This window comes from Gobio gobio, assembly GCF_949357685.1.
Source record: "Gobio gobio genome assembly, chromosome: 16".
Taxonomy (NCBI): Eukaryota; Metazoa; Chordata; class Actinopteri; order Cypriniformes; family Gobionidae; genus Gobio; species Gobio gobio.
The window spans coordinates 40,045,819-40,068,564 of record NC_137109.1 but is presented as its reverse complement, the minus strand read 5'-3'; the positions used below and the strand labels follow the sequence as shown (position 1 = coordinate 40,068,564).

Below are 22,746 nucleotides of genomic sequence, written 5' to 3'. Positions count from 1 at the left end.
TGATTGACAGTGTGGGGGGTTGAGCAGTCTCAGCTGCAGTCCGGCGCTGGCAGAGACGCAGGTCTCCGATGACTGACAGCCCAAGTTTCAAAACAACCTCGAGATGGTCTCTGTGTGTTTTTATATGAGCGCTCTCGGATGGTGTATCTGCGGCTCTGGATTGATACCGTTAAGATTACAGAAATGTTAAATGCATCTGTGCACTGGATTACAATGTGTGAGTGTGTGTGTGTGTGTCCATAATGGCACTGCTTCCGAGCATATGTGTGTATGTCTGGGCAGCAGGAAAAGAGAACAGCTGTGTAATAGGATGGGTCTTTCTCTGCTCTTCCTGCTATCTCTCTTCCTAACTCTTTATTCAATAACAAAACAATATCGACTGTACTGTCTGTCTTAATTCACCTCCGGATCTGCATCAGACTTGTGCGTGTGTATGCGAGAGCATGTGTCAGTGTGTGCCTGATGCATGCGCAGCCATGCAAGATACACACATGTGCATCCTGCTCTTACCTCATATTAAAACAGATACAGCAAGTGTGTGTCCCTGAAAATTGGTCGATCATGTCAAACAGGTAACTGGTTGAGTGAGTGTTTATCGTGTCCATTAAAGCTCTCTGAAATGAGCAGGGCACTGTTATTGTAGTGTGTGTGTGTGTGTGTGTGTGTGTGTGTGTGTGTGTGTGTGTGTGTGTGTGTGTGTGTGTGTGTGTGTGTGTGTGTGTGAGTGTGTTTGGGGGCAGAAATGCAGTCACACTGCACGGTAGATTTGGTAAATGCAGAGTCATGAAAAAATTAGGAGTTATGAGGAGCCTGGTGCACTTTTGAGCCCCGAACCTTCCAGAAAGTCAACAAGGCCCATGCATTATGAACGCGAGGCGCTCTCTTCTTATACACTCAGAGACCGTATGGAAAGGACACACAAGCTTCGGCAAGTAGTTTGTAGACATACACGAACTCCCACAGAGACACATAGCAAGCTATATTGATAATGCATGCATTTGGCCGGGCTCTTTTATAATGGACTAATGTAAAACTAATGGATGGAGGATATATATATGTGTGTGTGTCATCAGGATATTAAATGTTTATGTAGCTCTGTTTCCCTTCCTCACTGCTGATATGTGTCGATTGCGGACTCAGGTCAACCCCCAGCAACTCTTTTTCCTGAACTCCCTCTTTTCTGTTTTCTGCTGATGTCCCCAAAGTCCTGTTGCCCCCATTGACTAAAACATATCTCTACTGTGAAAATAAAGTTCAATAGTGATGGTCTCCAGCATATGCCAGTCTTCAGCAAGGGGTGTCTTAACTAACTGGTCAACCAATGTCACCAGCCATATACAAACTATAGATAATAAGATATAGAGGTTCCCTTTCGAGGGAACATCGATGCCGCTATCATTGCATTGACATGGCATCTCGTTCTCACTCTCAGGGAACAGGGTTATATACATAAACCTGAGATATTTTTTTATTTTAATGTATTCATTATTATTAAAAAATATTTTTTTAATGTCTTTGAAGTCTCTTATGCTAACAAAGGCTTCATGTATCTGATCAAAAATGCAGTAAAACAGTTAAAATCACTGTTTCTTTTAAAATATATGTTAAAATGAAATTCATTCCTGTGATGGAAAAGATCGATTTTTAGCAGCCGTTACTTCAATCTTCAGTGTCACATGATCCTTCAGAAATCATTCTAATATTCAGATTTGCTGATAGAGAAAACATTTCTAATCGATGTTAAAAACTGTTGTGCTACTTAATATTTTTGTGTGAATTTTTTGATGAATAGAAAGTTCAAAAGCTGAAACAGCATTTATTTGAAATATAAATCTTTTGTAACATTATAAACGTCTTCCCTGTCACCTTTGATCAATTTAATGAATCATTGTTGATTAAAAGTATTCATTTATTTTCAAATAAATCTTTTGAACAGTAGTGTTCAGTACTATACAGATATATGATCAATTATTTGGGGGTTAAAATAATTTAACTAATTAAAAGTAAGTAAAAATAAACATTAATGGGGTAGTTAAGGAACCAGATTTGTTATATTCCTTAAGCATTTATCTTTGTCCTTTTTTGACCATCCTTCCATCCTACCCTCATTTTCTGTCGATCTCATCTTCATCCAACAATTCTATCGCTTATTCTACCTGATGTAAGGCATTGTTCCTGTAGGCCCGGCGTCAGGTGCACGCAGCAGTAAAGACGGAGGTTATTTAAACAAACCCGGCAGGGAACCTTCCCTCCCACTTCATAATTCACTCAAGAGGAATGGGAGGGTGGTGTTGGATTGATCGTGGCACAAAGGGAGGAATTACCTCTTGGAACAAGACTTCCCATGTCCTCTTTATCAGTGGCAGAGACAAGCCCATATCTACAAGCATCATTTTGAGCCCAGCAGAGGCATAAGAGAGGCTTAAATGCAGCACTGAATCCTGACAGCGACAATGATACAGGCTTTAGGAGTCCTGTGGTGTGACAGAAACTTTGGAGATGTTTTTGACACATGGAATACTTGATGGAGAGGTTGTCTTAGATCACATTGTGCCCATATCTTTAAAGGAAATGCTCCTATTGAAACCAAAAAGTTGAAAAGAGTTGCAAAGAGTTTTACAATGTGATGCTGTAGTACGGGAACCTTTTTATCTTCCACAATGAACTTTGAATTCTCTGCAATATTTTTGATTTGATTGCTTCTATTGCTCTCCTAATTTGTAAGTCGCTTTGGATAAAAGGGTCTGCTAAATGTAAACGTAAGTGTTTTCATCCTTGTTATAAAAGTCAGTGGGGTCCAGTTTTGTTTTGGACCACTTTGACTTCCACAAATGGACAGAAATTGTTCAATTGTGGCCTTACATGTTTTGTGTTTACAAACAATGTTGGGGAGTAACTAGTTACATGTAATGGAGTTACGTAATTTAATTTCAAAATAAATGTAATTCTAATAAATTACAGTTACTGAGAAAAAATGTGTTAATTATGAAAATGTTAACAATTACAAAGGGAGTTACATCTGAAAATGTTCTGTAAAAAGCTAGTATAATAATATTTGTTAATTTATTAATTTATAATTGATATAATTAATTAATTAATGAATGTCTCCTTAAAAGTTAAAATGAGTGTATCAAATATGGTCAAGGTCAATTTTAAAATATTTAGCAACTTTCAATTTGAATGCTGACCAAAGTGCTGCACAACATAGGATGCAGCATCATTGGGCAAAAAATAAATAAATGAATGAACATAATACAAATCAACACCAGCCAGTGAAATATAAACTAGAAAATACTAATATAACTAAGCTATTAATAAGCCTGAGAGAAAAGACACAGTTTAAGAAATGGAGAGAGCGAAGGAGAACATCTGATAAAGAAAGGTAAGGTATTCTAAAGCCTTGGTGCATGTGCTGAAAAAGCTCTGTCGTCTTTTTTAATCACAACTTTGGAACACTAAGCAGCAGAATGGAGGCATACAAGATCTGATGTATGTAAGAGCAAGTCCAAGCAAGACTTTAAATACAAAAACTAAAATCTAAAAATCAATTTTGATTTGCACCGGCAACCAATGATGAAGAGCTAAGATTGGTGAGATATGCTTCCTCTTTATTTTGTCCTGGTCAAAAACTGAACTGCGGCATTCTGTACCAGTTGTAAACACAAAAGTAAGAACTGGAATATAAAGTGTTACAGTAATCCAACCTTAGAGATTAATTTGTGAATAACAATCATCAGGCTTTTGGGGAATGTTTATTTGTTTATCTCTCAATCATGTATGTTCCCCTGCTTGAGTATGAGCGCTATATTCTCCTATATCATAATATATGAGCCTGAAAAGCCTGATGTGATACTCAACAGCTAAACACATATCCAATTTTTATTTGTAATATTTGGTCTAAAGGATCAACAAACTGTTCCGTTTTTTTTGTTTAGATTTTTCTGGGGGGGTTTTCACTTCCAAAACTTTGCACCATATATTTGCCTTACTGAAAGTGAAACTCCAGCTGTCTCTTATCGAGTCACTGTTTCCATGTTGATGGAGGATAGACATTTCAATAAATCAAATCTGGAAGATGATGGGAAGTCATGCTGGTTGATATGGTTGTGGTGGCATCCGTCCGGCAGCCCTTGAGGAAGTATGTGCCCCAGGAGCATGCAGCGTAGCTTGGAGAGAGAGTGGGCCAAGCCAGCCTCTCCTGAATTATGGATGGAGGGGAAAGGGGGGAGGTGTGGATCAGGACTCATGGGAAAAGCACAGCACACATTCATACACACACACACACACACACACACAAAGGCAGTGGTGTGAGGCCAAGCGTGTTGTGAGGGCGGTTTTGGGTGAGTGGAGCTGTTCGCCTGTGTCTCGTTTTGGCGCGGATGTCTTCAGGGATTACTGCTGAAGAGGGGAGAACTCGGAATCTATCAGACAACCTTCCTCTCTCGCTCTCTACCCATCCTCCACATCAATGAGACCGAGATGTGATGAGTCAGAATATTCTCTGTGGTGTATCATAATCACAGCACAATTCTGTCTTTTTTTATCTGCTGGATCAGTTTTCGAATCAGTCACCGTAGCACAGATCATTTGAGACACTGTGACCTCAAAAATAACACAAACCCACTTTGAGATATGATCATGAGTTTTTTTTGTTTGTTTTTTTTGGGGGGGGGGGGGGGGGGGGTAATTCAGCTAAAATTTTTAATTAGGTCAACATTTACTCATTCTCTTGCATGCCAAACCTGTTTGCTGTTATGTAGCTCTTTTTAAACGTCAGTTCATAGTGATCATATGTCTGCCAAACCCCAAAAATGACAACAAAAAAGAAGCAATAAGCACAATAAAAGTATCATAAAAGTTGTCAATATGACTCGCAGAAAACTGTCAGACTCATCAGCAGGAAGACCAGGCATTCCAGACAGACATTTTGAGCATAACCATATGCTTGTTCGCTCTATCAACCATGTAGATTTCTTCAATTCATGATACCTCTTTCTTTCTTTTTTTTTTGCCCACAATATTTTTTATTCTCTGAGATCAATGCACTTTGACGAAAGTTTGAGAGATAGGGAGAAAGGATGGAAGAGAGAGGAAGAGGGATTGGATTAAAGTTTTATGAAAGATGAATATTTCATATTCGGGGCACTAAATTCCACACTAGTTCCGTGCTTGTGTGTGTGTGTGTGTGTGAGTGTGTGTGTGTGTGCGCGTGCGTGCGTGCATGTGTGTGTGTGCATCCTTAACTTTCCTCACTTATTTCCTTGCCTTTATATTATCAAGGTGATGGAACCCGATTTATATTGGCAAATATACAATCAATTGCGTGCGTGTGTGCGTGCGTGCGTGTGAATCCTTAACTTTCCTCTCTTATTTCCTTGCCTTTATATTATCATGGTGATGGAACCCGATTTATTTTGGCAAATATACAACCAATTGCTTGTACAGTATAAAATTATTTAGGTAAATGAAACCAGTGGCATGTCGAATTTTATTTAAGAAGTGCATTTGAGCATTTCGAAAGCATATTTTTTAATTGTTGTATTGACATTACTTTTGGCATCCCCATTTCGAATTTCATATTGTAAACAGCAGAATTATTTCAAACAGAGGTTAACAGTCTTAACAATCTTTTGACAAATCATCCTCTCTGGTATATATTATTATTATTATTCCAGTTTCACCGTGCCAAGTTATCCTCTGAGAGGGACAGATTGTATATTCTCTATTTGAACCGATACCTAATCGTTACCTATTCATAACACTTTCAATAACTGTCCCACCAGAGAGGGCAAAACATGGAGTCATGGGAGCTGCTTTTGCATTTTAGGCTGGGAATATGTTTATGTGTGCGAGAGAGAGAGAAAGCGAGAGAGAGAGAATGTAAGTGTGGGTTGTGTTTTGGAATGGAGCGATTGTCCCCAGAGAGATAATTACTGACAAGGAAGGGCAGGGCGAGAGCTGTTCTTCTCTTTTTTATCCTTTTTTTTAAACCACATTCTTTTTGGAACCCTGACTGTGAATGTCTCGTGCCAAATGAAAATCTTGGATGCTTCTTGCAGTCAGTCAATATTGAAGTCGAATAAGTAAAACCGCCGTTGTGGTGTTTGATAAGTTCACTGTTGAGCCGAGCTTTGACACCCTTTCTTCATTTTTACTCGCTTACACGTTTGTTGCTAGGACCTTGTAAGTTCTTACGGCACGCTTTATAAATAACAAGTTATTTAATGGTGGAAATAAAGTTTAGCTCGCTCACAGCAGACTAGCTTGTGCACTTTTTAGCCTGCTGTTTGGAAAGTCACAGTGTGACCTAAAAAACTGGGTGCAATATTCCCTCCCCATAATGCTGAAGCACAATTAATGATGCTGCTGTTGCAGTTCTTTTCAGCATTTTCTCAGTTCTAAAAATATTCACCTGTTTTTAATGGGATCTCACCTGGGGAAAGCCAGTCAGCCAGCCACTGGAGGTCTGTTCCAAAACCTAGTGAGCTGCCTCGCTGTCTACTTTTTGAGGCAGCAGACTTCTATGGCAGCATCCTAAATTAAATAAAACGCTCTACATTGGCAGCAACTCCGTTCATCATATAAGGAGTGCTTCACACACAAAGCACACAGGAGACTATGCTAACTATTCATTTCAATACAGGGGAGGAATGATGCAAGATGCATAAATATATATATACACACACAGAAACAAACACATTTGGGATCAAATATATTTTATATATTTATAAAAATTGTAATTAGATATAAAATAGAATTGATCCAAAACCACAGTAAAGGGCTGTCTTTTGAACTTTATATTCATCAACAACAAAAAAAGTAACTCCAATCACAATTTCCACAAAAAAGTATCTTGATCCTCACTGACGACTGGAGTAATGACTGCTGAAAAATGCAGTTTAGATGAAGAAATTAAGAATACATTAAAATAGAAAAGTTATTTAAAAATTGTAATAGTCAACAATATTACTGTTTTTACTGTATTTCTGATCAAACAATTGCAGCGTTGGTGAGGATAGGAGACTTCTTTCAAAAACTAAATTTTTACCAACCCCAATTTTATTATATATTTGAAAAATAAATGAATAGTGTGGGGTAAATAATCATTATTTTATTCATTAAAATAATTATTATTACATTATTTGTATTGATTATGTTTCAGTATTGAATTAATTGTATTTATAGTCAACATTCTCTACCTTCATCCACCAACTTTTTATTTATGTTTTCCACTGAAGTTGTCACAGTGCCTTCTGGGATTGTCTTCACAGTGAAGAAGCTTCATAATTAAGTTGCCTACATTTTGCGACAGAATCGAAAGCGCACATATGCATAAAAAGGCTACTCTCTAGGTTTCAGAACTGAGCATGTAAGTGGCTCTACATTTTTTTTGTTTTACTTTTCCAGGTGTTTTATAACATAGCTCTGTGGTTCTAGGATTATAATATTAAAACTGATAAGGTATAGTTCAGGCTTAGCTTTTTGGAGGAAATTCGCTTCTCTTTCCTTCCCAAAATACTCACTTTTCCCAGCATGCTTTCTACTGCAAAGCACTGCATTTGCTCTATAATCATACCAGAGCTGACCAAACCTGAATGATTTTATTTCTTCTGTGTAACACAAAAAGGAGATGTTTTGAATAGTTACACTGGTAGAACTTTTCCATATAGGTCCCCATGAAAACTGAGGCTTTAAAGCAAAGAAGCAAAGCCATCATGTAAGTGATACATATGATAGGGTATCCACTGTGATTCATAGTGAATTCAAGAACTGGATAAGTCTGATTCATTTTGATTAATTGAAAGGATCAGATTCAATAGGTTCTGATTGAAAAGAATCTGATTGAATGCAGCAAGAGCATACATCGAAATTGTCAGTGAATACAACTTAAATTTTGGCATCACATGAAGCTATTGTATGACTTCTGAGGACTTAAAATGTGCAAGTGAAGTGACGTGAAGTGACGTGACGTGTTCCATACTTGGAATTTGTGCTCTGCATTTAACACCACGTGAACACACACCCGGAACAGTGGGCAGCCATATTGCTGTGGCGCCCGGGGAGCAGTTGGGGGTTCGGTGCCTTGCTCAAGGGTCTCACCTTAGTTGTGGTATTGAGGGTGGAGGAGAGTGCTGGTTATTCACTCCCCCCACCGACAATTCCTGCCGGACCTGAGACTCGAACCTGCAACCTTCCAGTTACAAGGCTGACTCTCTAACCATTAGGCCACGACTGCCCCCACAAGTCACAAGTCACAAGTCACAAGTCACGTGAACCACTTTTATGACACATTTATGGTGCTTTTGTGTCCTTTTGAAACGTGAAACCTCTCCATTCATTGTAAAAGCATGGATAAGAGCAACTGGTGCAAATGCACAGAAGACAGAAAGTCCTATGGGTTTAGAATGACATGAGGGTGAGAAAACAATCACAATGACTTTTATTTGAAAAGAGAAAAGTTTGACCTTTGTTTTGCATGCAAAATCACTTCTGTCTGTCTTTTATTTACTTATGTTTTGCCTGTCTCTCTGCATAACCTTTCTGTCCACCCCTCTGTGTCTCTCAATGTCTCTCTCTCTCTCTCTGTCCTTCTCACCCTCTCCTCTCTGTCTGCTGTGCCACTTGAAACTAAACTCCTCTCTTGTCTTTTTGGCTGCGAGTGCTGGCATCCGTCCTGGAGCCTACGCACAGCGTGAATTAATGTGCCTAATTAACACAACGTTAATTATTTGTAAATTGCGTGTTTGGGTACACATTACTTGAGAGGCATATGTTGCACGACGTGTTAGCCGAAACAAGTGACTGCTTAATCCAATCTCTGGAGTGCTCGCTTCTGTAGATGGGCCAATCCGTCTGGAGTCCCCTCGCAACACGCAAAAAGAGCCACACATGTTCAGACAAAAAAGACGCCGAAAAACATGTGGGCTATTGTTAGAATCCTGCTGAGACTAACTTTTATTTTAAAGAGAGACTGTTTGAAGTGCTCCCTCTAAGGAAAATCTACATCACACTAGGACTTTGCGGCTTTTCTTTCTTATCTGGCACAAATGATTATGAATACAGCATGAAAAAATAAACAAGTGCGCAACGGTGTCAGTATGAGTGGAGAAATTAAACTTACCCGGAAAATTACCTCTTTTTATTGGTTATTACTGGCACAAGAGGTTACAGCTTTTTGGGTAAGGCAATACAAGTAACGTGGGTTATGAAGATTAACAATGCATTACTTTTAAATTTACAACAAAATATCTTACTTCTTCAAATAAGTAATGCAAGTTACTATTTTACCATATTGACTGACAGCTCTTCTGTCAACATGTTGAGAGAAATTGTGAGTAAGGTGCAGAGGCATTGTGTCTGCTGTGTGAACTTGATGGTTACTGTAGTTCTACATGCGAGCATGCATTTACTCGTCTTCCACAAAAACAGATTCAGTATTAACACTGAATAAAGTAAAAATACCACCCGAACCTGCAATAATTAAACATGTTAAATAACACAAATATACTTTATGTATTTAATCTCACTTTATTAACCAATTTCTTTGCTGCTGACCTTCGATGATCCAGTTCAACTATACTAACAAGCAAAAATGACTTTAGATAAACATCATATTTGTGTTTCCTTTTTGTAAAAAAAAATTTTCTGAAGTAAGAATGTTGAACTTTCTTCCCCTGCGTCCTATTCTTCTGCATTTCAGAATGGCAGCACAGCTGAAAGGTTTGTTTGAGCTGCACCCTCTACTGTACAGGCGTAAATTTGCATTTCCTTCAACCTGAGGCTTATTCATTTCACTTTTGGTGTGAATGAGCCTTTACATTTGCCAAAAATAGAACTTTTGTTGGGGGTTTTCTGTTGTTGTTAAAAAAAACAAAGAAGCAAGCCAGGCCAGGGGAGAAAAAGTAACACAGAAGTAATGTAAAATTACAAAAATTGCAATTAGTTACTTTTTTGGGAGTAACGCAATATTGAAATGCTTTATTTTTAAAAGTAACTTTCCCCTAACACTGGATTTGAAGTCTTATTTATACACTGTAAACCCTAACTCTCAAATAATTAACTGGTTTGAGTAGGGTAAACTCAAATTAAACACATTAGACCAATCAAATTAACTTTTATGAGTATTTAGAACTTTCTTTTTCTTTTGAGTTCAGGAAACTGACACATTTCAAGTCATCTGAATTGTTTTATTGTTTTGAGTTTTATGAACTTGTTTCTTTTAATTTAGACTTAAAATGACCTGAAACGACTGGGGTTTCTATTTCCCAGCATGCTTTGCCATGACACTTGAAAGGAAGAATTAATGCTAAAATTGAAAGTATGTTGTTGTTTTTTTTGTGCAAGATTAATTTTAAGTGGGGGATTTAGTAGTGTTTGATGCTTTGATATCCGAATTCATAGTGGTTGTTTTGTGTTTTTTTGTTAGTTTGGGGGGGGGGGGGTCATCATGGTGACGAGTGGAGCATGAGCTTAGTTTGAGAACAGGTATATGTTAAATGTTCTATATTGCTGTACACGTGAGAAATTGCTATGCTATGTTAATGGGGTGTAACGATACACCAGTGGCACAGTTCGCTTCATGTCACGGTTTTGGAGCCACAGTTTGGTTTGGTTCGGTTCGGTTCTGTTTGCTGTGGAGTCATGGTTCATGGCAAGGCACCAGCAATAATAACACTAGAATCACTTTTAACTTAATAATAACAACAGCAATAATTTAACTTATTAACTTTATCTTTATTAACTTTATACATTGGCTTCACGTTTTCTTTAGAGCAGTTAGCATACCTGAGTAAACTAAAATGAAATAAATGCCTGCACTGTAGAATAGTCAGAAATAATCTACTAATTTTACTATTTACCATAATGTTTAAAAAAAACAATCACATTTATTTAATAAAAATTGATTATACACACAAGTAATTTCCCACTTTAGCCTACTTAACAAACACATAAATTGTATGAATATGACTAATACTGATGATAGGCCTATAAGTTAAAGCTATTAAATAGCAGTTTTTGTTAATACAATAAAGTACACCACACTAATTTAAAAATAAACAAAATAACAGTGAAAATAAAGTGGCATTATGGACAGTTACTATGGCAAACACACAATAGCCTACATCATGAACTGTTAATGAAACATGAAAACTGCTCCTGATGAGCAGAATGAACACCATACCTGCATGCCTTCCCATCTAACACAGTTACGTGATTTATTGGTACTCTACTTTTATTTCATGACTTACGAATTGACATCGTAACGTTGCATGCTCAGTTTATCTTGCGCTTTATATATGAAGTGATATACATATGCGCGTGTGTAACTAAAGAGTGTGCGCTAGCGAGCACAGTATAACGGCTGACAGGACAAGAAAGCGGTTTTCTGAGGTGAGAGAGATTTTTTTTTTTGTAACAAGCTGCGAAAATTACGATGTTGCTGGGACTCCAAGGTAGCATTTTGCCTTCCTGTCTAAATGGGGAAACTGGTTCTTTGTCCTTCCACCATGCAGCTTGAGCGATCGCCCAAGTCACGTGACATGCACTTAGAAGACAAAAGTTAGTGTATATTTATAATATAATATATTATATAATAATATAATAAAATATTTTGTAAAATACAGTTCTTAATAGTTGTTAAAAGTTTACTAATTACTATTTAATCTAATGTCAAGGAAGAAAAAAAAATCTTTTGTGGCATAAGGTGAATGAGAGCTGGGCTGGGGTAGCAGGGGGTGGGGCGCGTTCGGTTCGACATGAGAGTATCGCGGTTCGAACCGTGGGTGGTGTATCGCAGTTTTTCGTTCGGTTTGAATATCGTTACACCTCTATATGTTAATGTTGTCAAAGCATTGTGTTAGCAATTAGCATTTGCTAAATTAGCTAGATATAGCTAGCTAAATTTCCACTACTAAAAATATTTAAATTGAGATTACATGATCATTTAAAGTGACATATGAATTAACTTACCCCAAAAATTCAAGTTACGAGCAAATAAAATGTATGAGTAACATTGAAATCTGTCAGTTCTGCTTACTTAAACTTTTTTTTGAGTTTTTGCCAACTTATTCAGGTTTACAGTGTAGAATATCTATATTCTATAGCTGTGTTTGTCGCAGCGGAGGTCCGTCCCTGGATGCTATAGTGGTATTTCAAGAAATTTTCATAAAAAAATGTCAGCAGTTGAAAGCAAACAGAAGTCCTGGACCGTGTTTATAGACGTATAGGATGTTAAAATAGACAAATTGGTTAAGGTTTGTTTGGTTATCACAATCCAGTTAGTCCTGGATAGCTTTTTCCAGGTATTATAGAGGTCCTTGTGTGTTCAAGCTGCCCTGGTACCACCATGCACACACACACACACACACGCGCGCGCGCTCGTCTGTTATTTTAGTTTTCACTGGTGTGTGTGAGTGTGTCTGTGATTTTATGCACCATGGTTAGGCATAGGGGCCGCTATGCCACAGTGCTCTAGAACTTTAGCAGGCAGTCAGGTGTGCCTGCAGAAACAACATCTCCCTTCAGCATGACACCCCTCGCTGTCACCCTGCCTGTCAGCCTTTCATTTTGTATCTCTCTCACTTTCTTCCTCTCCATCCCTCCCTGTAGCGCTCTATTCTGTGGGCCTGTATTTTGTGCCATTTTTTTAAATTCATGGGCATTTCATATTTATTTTCACTGTCCCTTCGAAGCGCTCTGCTATACTCTCTTTCGCACTCTCTCATTAACAGTCAGCTCTCGTCGTCAGCTCACTCTGTCTTAACCACTAGGGAGACCTTCATTTATACGCTCAAGCTAGGGCTCTCCCTCCCTTCCCACCTTCCTTTTCTCCCATTTTTTCTCACTTTCTCCCCCTGCCAAGTATTTATGTGTTGATTTAGTCATGCCAGACTTTAGCCAATTTAAGAAACAGGCCGCGTTTGCAGCTGTTTCATTTTCTCCTTCTGCTTGTGCAGTTTTAACCGGTGCCGGCAGTGGCGTCTGTCTTAAGGGAAGCTGGGTAAATGAAGTTCTCTCTCTCTCTTTCCCTCCACCACCCCCGTTCCGCTCCCTCAGGGCTGGTGGCACAAACATAATTTCTCTCAAAGGGGAGTTTGACTGTAAGATGGATTATTTCTGCCTGAAATCAGACGCTAAGCTGGATAAGGCTGCTCGTCCGTTCAGTTTCAATATTAAAATGATAAGTTAACACTGCAAAGCCACTCGCAAAAATTACAAGTTGTTTCTGCGGACGTGTCTGCTACTTTCTTGGCCAAATAAGTTCAGCTAAATGTGCGTTCAAATGTTTTGTAAAGCTTTTGACTCTTTTCAATAGTAGACATATATATGTATATTCATATTGGTGTCAGTAAGATTTTGTTTTTGAAAGCAATTGGACATTGTAATTCAGCAATGATGCATTATATTGATCAAAAGTGACAGCAGAGATTACATTGTATCATGGTTTTCCAAAAAATGTTAAGCAGCACAAGTGTTTTCAACATTGATAATAATAAGAAATGTTTTTTGAACATCCAATCAACATATTAGAATGGTTTCTGAAGGATCATGTGACACTGAAGACTGGAGTAATGGCTGAGAATTTAGATTTGCCTTCACAGTTAAAAAAAAAACATATTATATATATATATATCATTTTCTTTTTTTTAATCTCTACTTCACTTCTTTCTAAATTGTAATAGTATTTTACAATATTACTGTATTTTTGATCTAACAGGGCTCCAGAGTGCGACCAAATGGTCGCATTTTGCGACTAAAATTTGAGAGTGTGCAACTGAATTTTACATCCAGTCGCACATGTGCGACCTGTAAATTTGCCTGTTGTCGGTACTGGAGAAATTAAGAAAATACACTTACTAATTATAATTGATAGACGTTATGTCTGGCAAATTCTATCTTTGCCAGCCGTTTCTATATGAGAGAATATTAAACCATTTGTCCGTGATGCATTTGCCATTCGCAATCCAGAAGAGAGAGAAAGCGAACGAGCTATGTCACGTGGAGCTACAGCGAACACAACACCACAGTCAGCTTTAATGAGTGACGATGGCCAAGAACTAAACAAAAGTTTAGTCTGCTTAAACTTTAGGGATGTGGTGTGATATTAATCTAATTTTATTTTCGATTTTGGCTTCCAAGAATTATAAAAAGATGGAATGAGGTAAAACTATTCCTATAGCCGTGTTCAGTCGAGCGCGACATCCTTCCCTTCACAGCCTTGCGCTGTCATTTCTTGTTAAACCTAAACTAAACGTCAGATTCAGTGATTGTTGTAAACTGCAGTCTCTACTGTTGCTAAACTGCGGGATGTGTTTGATAATAAAGAGCTATTAAATGCACAATAATCCGCGCAAGAGACGCTGTTTCCAACTTCAAGGCGGCTTATGTGTGTGTGCTGCGAAATGGACCGACTTGCACTTAATATTTTAGGCTTCGTGTGCGCGTCTAAACCATCAAATAAACAACAAATAGCCGGTGTCAAAATGACCGGATTGGAGAGTAGTTATTTTAACAGTTTATATCTTAAATGGGCATAAATAGTTTGGAGAAAAAGGAGAATATGATATTATTAGTTCTACATTCGATCGGTCTTAAAGGGGCAGCGTCTAATAAACCTGCTGACGATTGAGCCATTAATTCGAATCGAACAAAAGGCAAATAGAAAATATTCACATCTCTTGAATTAATAACTTTAGCTTTTATAAGCATTAATCTATCAATTTATACAGTGAAAACTATGCAGTGTTATTTTACATTTCATTACTGTATTAGATTTCTTTGCAGGTTTGTTCTTTACTGTAATATTAATGTTAGCAGACCTTCCGAATGCCTGCACACTGGTCCATTTACAAATAGATGTTTTATATTTTTGTTCAAACTTTGCGGTTTCTTTTGCTATAGATATTTTACTTTTCAGATTATAAAGCCATGTTAATTATGTTCTTAATTATGTTTTTTTTTTATAAAAAAAAAAATTAAAAAAAGTATAATAAAAAGAACCGGTAAGAATACTGTTAAAGTACCGGATCGATAAGCAGTATCGGTAAGAGTAGTAATGCCATTAAAACCTTAACGATACAGATCCCTATTAGTAATACAGTGGAAATTAGTAGATTTGGTTAGCATGTTGATTTACGGTGTGCGCCCCTAAAATTTCTGGTTGTGCCCCTAAAATTTTCAGTTGGGGGCCACTGTGCTCCTAGTGAAAAAAGTTAGTCTGGAGCCCTGTCTAATAAATGCAGCCTTGGTGAGCATAAGAAACTGTATGTCATAAATTAAGTTTGTCTTTCCCCATTTCTATTTATTTTGTTAATTCCAAATTTAGTGAGATCTATGTTAAAGTTGAAAAACTTATATTCAAAATATAAATCTTCCAATTTTGCTTCCCAATTAAATGTATTGTTGTTTATGTTTAGATGTTGTTTGTTTGTTATTATTGGAAACCATGATTTGAAATTATTTGATGCACGTTATGCTTTATGGATTATGCTTTATGCTTTATGGCTTTATGGATTCGAGAATATATATATATATATATATATATATATATATATATATATATATATATATATATATATATATATATATATATATATATATATATATATATATATATATATATATATATATATTTTATAGTGAAGCAAGACTAAAAGCAGAGAAGAAAAAACCATGCAGATATTCCTGAGGCCACACATCCAGACATGGTCTTTGTTTGTTCATTGTTAAACAACAACAAAAAGGTTGCATAATTATCTCCAGCTGCAGGGAAGAATAAGTATTCCAACTCAACTTTTTGCGAGACCTCAGGCAGATTACAGAGTTTGCAAAAACAAATTATCATACATATCATACATATTCAACAATTGTTGACAAACAATTTCCATTCTTATCAGCTCTACCAGTCTTTTGGCGTTAAACTACTGTCAGAATTGAGACGCAATAAAAAAAAAAAGTTTTTTAATTTATTTAAAAATTAAAAATAAAAAGGCGTGGACAGTTATTTTTGCTGCTGAATTTATTGCATATGCATTTGTAGGAGTTTCCCTTCCAGATGCAAAATTTATGGGAGGAGAGTATTTAAATGAATCATGCAAGGTGATTTACTAAGGTTTGCGCTAGTCAATTTACTGGTATTTGCACCATTTTTTACCACCCAAAAAAAGCATGTCTTAAACCACACTAATTTGCGCTGCTCTTGGTAGATTGCGTTGGTCATTATGGAAATGATCCGGCTGCGTCTGTGTTCATTCATTTGTGCGTCGTCACGCACAGAACTTTCCACTCCCATCGGTGCTTTTATGGAACTGTGCTCTCACGGTAAATCTGGCCCTAAGTGTCTTATGTACAGGCATTTTTGAAGTAGACAACCAGATACCAACCAAAATTGAGTACAAAATGGCATTAACCAAAAGAAAAGGCCCATGATGAATGTTGAAATATTACAGTTTTTTCCAACTGCTTACACACATTTTCAAAACCATGTCTCCTTTTTTCAAAACTCTACACACAATTCCCAAAACTGCACACACAAAATGCTAAATGCCTCACATCTCCTTCAAAATGTAACACTGCATTCAAAATGCCATAAACGCATGTCAGAATGAAGCATTTGCATCAAATGGCAAACACTTTCATAATAGTAAATTTTTGGATATACCATGTAAACACTGGTGTTCTAAATCTAAAGTTATTTGGTCTTTCATAGGCTTATATCTAAGTAGCATACAACAAAACCATAAACATATGTAAACCAAAACGGGGGGGTGGGGGGCATCACATGATCAACAAGTGTTGCCCTAATCTCATCAAAGATGGCTCTCCTTCCTTCTCTTCTTTGCCCTCTTCTTCCTCTTCCTCTTCCTCCAACTCCTCCTCTTCCAACTCTTCATCTTTGAACTTGTCCTCGTTTTTGTCCCCTGCCTCTCCCTCCTACTCCTCTTGTTCTCTGTCCGTTGTTAGCATCCATTGTTCAAAACAGGTAATCTGACCGTTTACCTATTTATAGGCCTATACTATAGTAAAGCAGTGATTGGTTAGTGATCAGTTGAGCAATTCGTGTTTGCACATGTGAGGAGTGTGTGTGTGACCTGGTGAATAAATGTAACATTTTGATTGGTTGTGTTTAGAAAAGCAAAGCAAGTCACTTTCTCTTAGATTTTTGTGTTTTAGGTAGAGAATTGTGTGTAGCGTTTTGAAAATAGTGTTTTATGCTATTGAGTCAAAGGCTGAGAAATAGCTTATGGTTTTGGAGATTTGGTGTGTTTTTTGCACTCTGATTGAGGGGTTTCAAAAATTGCGTGACATGAACGGATTTTGTGCGTACGCAGTTGGAAAAAAACTGTAATTAAGATTAATAATATAGAGTTTTGTTTTAAAATAATGTCTTTTTAAAACGATTTTCAGAAATAACTTTTTTATAACTTATTGGGAATGTTAGCAAAACATATTTTTGTTAGCTGGGATACTATGAAAATACATATTTTTAAAATGTATAATTAAAATGTGTGTTTGAACTATGATGTCACATATTTGTGAACAATTTGTAGAAACTGAAAGGACTAAGAGTTGCAAGAAATAGCTTGGATGTGGAGACCAACATCTTACTTTACTAATAATGTAGCGTAAACAACAGTGAGAAATTAAAAGATGTTGAGACATTTCGACTCATTTAGTAATGGATTAAATAAAAAATTGCAATGCAATGTAAATGACATCTTGTTTTCCTCCTCAGCAATCGGACGGACCCTCATCCCTCGTTACTTCAGCACAGTATTTGAAGGTGGCGTGTCAGATCTCTACTACATCCTGAAACACTCCAAAGAGTCCTTCCACAACTCCTGCATCACTGTAGACTGTGATCAGTGCACCATGGTCACACAGCACGGCAAGCCCATGTTCACCAAGGTAAAGAGGGAGAGTGTGTGTGTGTGTGTGTGTGTGTGTGTGTGTGCGTGCGTGCGTGCGTGTGCGTGTGTGTGTGTGTGAGAGACAGAGAGAGACACCATGTCCTATCCATGCACACAACACAGAAAGTTTTGAAATGTATAAATAGATGGTGAGATGCAGTTACACTCTTGTTTGTCAACAAACATTTTTCTTCTTGTGCATTTTTGCTCGTCGTCGTAACCTCAGAGTGGAAGGAGAAATGACAGTGATCTGTTTCCTTCAGTTCTTACATTCCATGTGATAAACCCCGTAAACTGTCTAATAGAACAAACAAACATGGCAGGCTTGATAATTTCCTACTTTAACCACAGCCATCATTCTATGCGATTACTGATGGAGGTTGTTAGGAATCCTTATGAATTATTTTTCAAGCAGCTTTGGACTCAGCTGAGAATGCTCTTTGTGAATCTATTTTGATTGGTTTCAGTTATGGTAAAAAAATTAAAGTCTAGTTGCTGAGATTTCATTGTCTGAATGCACTAAAAGGACACAAAAGCAAGCATAACAGACATTTTACTGCATTTGAAAGGGGGAGACAAAATTACAAGTTATTGTTATTATACAAAATTACATATTTGTTAGTTGTCAGCTGACTGTTTTACTGATTAAATATGCAGTTTGAAACCAGACCAGCTGGGTTGATGGTATCAATTGTATCATTAGGGTCACTTCACCAGGGTTTATGCCTTTGTCGGGCCGTCTGGGTCATCTGAAATATAAGACAGAAGTACTTGATACTTCATCACTTTTTCAGCCTGAATTCCTGCTGTCTTGAATAGTAATAATAATAATATCATTATAGTAATACAAATACAAAAAAGCCATAGAATTATGAAAAAATGGTCAAAGGTCATCGGCCCATTGTGGTTTGGGTGTAAGTCACACCCTGAACGGTTAAAAATGGCTTTAAAAGATCTGTCAGCTGCAGTGGACATCATGCATTAGAGGGGTTAAACCATTTATCAACAGATTTTATGTTTCCTCCTTGTCCATCAAGCGTTTTAGATTATTTTCATATACTGATATGAACTAATCCACTCTAATCCATACAGGAGCCCATGTACTTATTAAAGACATACAGAGGAATGGAGACCCAGTAGTCATTGAGTAACTTATTATACAATCTCAGCTGTACAAACAACAGATTTAACCATTTTTATATGAAGTTAAAAATGGTCTTGGAAACTGTAATTTTATTTTATTTTCACCATACATTGATTATTTATTTTTGGCACTTTTATCTATAGATATAGTTTTACTCTTACCCCAGAGCCATACTACCTGCTACCTACCTACTATCGTAAACTATGAAAATTCATTATACAATTATCATTGTTTAAAAGTATCTAAACAAAATGTAATTAAACATAAGCCATTATGATATCCTAGTTTACACAAATGTCACCTGTCAACAATTTTTTTCACCTATAAAGTTTGTTCAAAAGTTAGAAACCATTTGTCAAAAAACATTTCCATGGTGTTTTAGTTGCAATCAAGCTTAAAATTGTACTGTGTGTATTTAGGATACATAAAAAGCTAGCTATGAAATTATCCTTAGTGAGACAAAGGAGATTCCAAAATGTGAATGATGATTTCAGATGTGACATTTTTTCTGAATTTTCCTGTTATACATGTATATCCACCATTGGATATTTCTAAGAGTACATAAACACATGAAGAATCCACTATATTCCAATATTCTAATGATTGGCTAGACCGGTTGAAATGTTAAAATAGCAGAGCTATGCAGCAGTACAGTGATAGAGGGAGAGGAAAAGACAGATGCTTTCATTTTCACTTTGCTTTTTCCTCAGCATGTTATAGTGTTGAGAAATGGTGCTGAACAAGGGATGGAAAGACGGACAAAAAAGAAGAGATGGAAAAAGAGTGAAACAAGCAAAAACAGATTCAGAGAGCAGGACAAAAATACAGAAGATGAAAGAAGTGAGGAGAGCAAGCGAGAGAATGTGAAAGAGTGTGGTCATGTGATGGCGCTGTGCTCTCCCGCCAGCCTCTTTTCTTGTTGATCCTCCAGAGACCATCTGTGCTGAGGGCATTGATTAGAGTGGCTCTGGCGGGATTACATCTTTGCCGTTGCCATGCCAACTAATCAGCTGACGCTCCCACCCCCCCAATCCCCCTTCCTCTCCCTCCCTCCCTCCCTCCCTTCCTCCTCATCCTCCGGTTGCCCCAGCAACAGAACATTGGGGCTATGAGTAGCGCAGCTCTAAATTCAGCAAAATGTTTTTCTCATCCTGTTTTTTTAGTAATTGCTAACGGTTTATGACCTCTGCATGTATTCAGCGTTTTGTTGTTTTTTTGTTTGTGTAATCTCGTCTCAAGTATTTCCATTTCGTTGGCCTTCAGTTCAGGTATACAACATAAACACCTTTTATTAGGAAATAGCTTTGAAACTCTGTCATCTGGTATGAAAAGCTGAACTACTCTGACATAATATCTGAATTGACTGTAATCATTTTACCTGCATTTGGATGATGCATTCTGAAACCGAGTTTGCATTTTGCTCTAAACTTATTTCATCATGATGAGAGAGACATTTAACACAGAAGACATGTGTTCAGGTGACTGTGCTAAATCATAGATCATTCGTCATAGATTTCTCAATGTTTGCATTGTCAGGTGTGTACGGAGGGCAGGTTGATCCTGGAGTTCGCCTTCGATGATCTAATGAGGATCAAGACGTGGCACTTCAACATCAGACAGTATCGGGAACTTATCCCACGGAGCATTCTCGCCATGCACGTGAGTTTGATATCATCGCTCTGCTATCACATGGTTTGGTTGCAGGTTTGTGTGTGTGCAGTAGAGCAGCTATTTTACAAGGCTATTCGTTTTATAAAATGTAGTTTTTGCTGTTTTTAATCTTTGGTTCTTAACTCAAAGGTTATACTACCATTCGTATGATTTAAAAACAAATATTTTGAAAGGCTTTAAAACTGTGGAATGTCATGTCGTATTGCATCACGCAACAACAGCCAGAGGCTATCTAGACTGGACATGTCCGTTGTTGGAAGTAGCGCAAGCACAGGGAGTACGTAGAATGGGGCATCAGTTTAGTTTGGTGTAGACACGCTGTAAAACAGAAATGACAACATAGAATAATTATACTTTATACTTATTTTACATAAATTAAGACATTGGGCCCTATTTTAACGATCTAAGCGCATGATCTAAAGCGCACGGCACAAGCGCAATCCAATCAGAGTGTCATCTCCCATTCCCTTTAAGAGCCAGTTGCGCTTGCACCATGGCAGATTGCTATTTACATGGCGGAATACAGACACCCTCAACCTGACGAGTCAGTTTAAATACATGTGTGTATTGCCACGATTGGTTAATTAAGTAGCCAATTTAATCCGTCATTACTGCAAATAGGTAATTCTGACACATGCAATGACTATCCATAATGACATGTAGGCATTTTTATCTTTATGTACACAATAATAATCTTTTACATTGTAATCCATTTATTTTAAATATTTAAAAATGTTTGTGTGCTGCTGCGCGTCCCTGTGTGTGTAATAAGTAGAGTGTATGCGTGTTGTGCACCGCCTATAGGCGCATATTACTAACCCTTTAAATAACACAAAAAATATTCTATAAAGTATTCTGTTTCATTGACTTTAGACCAGGTTTTTGTTGGTCAATGGCACAGTCTATTTCAGTTGCCTCAAAATAGCAATGCGCCAACAATGTGCCTGAACACACCTCGTTTTCAGACCAGCACGCCCATGGGCGAAAAGATAGGTGCGAATACATTTGCTATTTAAACAACGTGGTGCAGGATGTGAAAACGATAACTGCGTCAGGATGAAACTAGCAAAAAACACTTGCATCACGCCTGGCACCGCATTGCGCCGGGTATATGATAGGGCACACTATTTTTAAATAACAATTTATTCTCAGACATCAAAGCTGCCATGGATGAAAATTATATTTTTTAAAAAGTACAATCAAAAGGCCAGACATGCTGTATTAAAGGAAATTTAGCAACTGAAAACCTGGTGTTCATATCCTTTTCTCATTTTAAAACAAACAAACTTTTAATGAGTCATTGCTTTTTAAGCCCAATATATTGAGCTTTAAATCACATTTGAGTTTTAACTCATCACTCCCCCCTTGTAGATTCAGATATAGTGTAGTTTTAGAAAGTTTGTTCACAGCAACTTATGAAATTCACATGGTCTTAAATTGGGCCCTTTGGGGCCCTGTATTCTGGTGGAGAGCGAGAGAGAGTGAATGAGGTAGAAAAGGCTTTGAAAGATTTTTGACAGGGATAGTGCAAAAGTTACTGCAGCATGTTTGATCGACTCATTCTCATACACAAGGGTAAAGCTGCAAAGAAATTGAGGCAAACTCATCTGATCAAGGCTAATGAGAATATGAGCAAATTGCAGGAACTGTGTTTCAGATGCACTACGCAGGGGTCCTCAAATAGCGGACCACGGTCCGGTTCCAGTTCCAGTTCCAGTTCTTAACATCTGTAGCAACATTTGGCTGTTTCTACAGTTCAAAGTGCTCAGCATTTCAAAACAACAGAGCAGTACACACAAGGACTCAGGGTCATTTTTGATAATGATTTTTATGCGCTATATCCTCTTAATTTTTTTATCTAGTGCCAAACACGCTTCATTCAAGCCCTTTCCGTTCCGTGCACATTGCTTCTCTCGCCTGCCAAAGTGCCACATTAAGAAATGACACGGTTATTTTAACAACAGTAGCAAATACAGTAGCAAAATAGTTTGATAGTTTGTCCAGGACGCTGTTGTAAAAGAG

The 22,746-nt window shown here is 37.4% G+C and overlaps 1 protein-coding gene across 2 annotated transcripts in view; it reads left to right on the top strand.

Annotated features, from left to right (window-relative positions):
• The window catches only part of ldb2a (LIM domain binding 2a), a 74,069-nt gene that overhangs the window by 32,576 nt on the left and 18,747 nt on the right, over nt 1-22,746 (top strand). For both annotated transcript variants that reach the window (XM_079838619.1, XM_079838618.1), the window contains exons 3-4: nt 17,735-17,907; nt 20,590-20,712. In XM_079838619.1, coding sequence (XP_079694745.1) covers nt 17,735-17,907; nt 20,590-20,712 — 296 coding nt within the window. The remainder of the gene's footprint in view (nt 1-17,734; nt 17,908-20,589; nt 20,713-22,746) is intronic.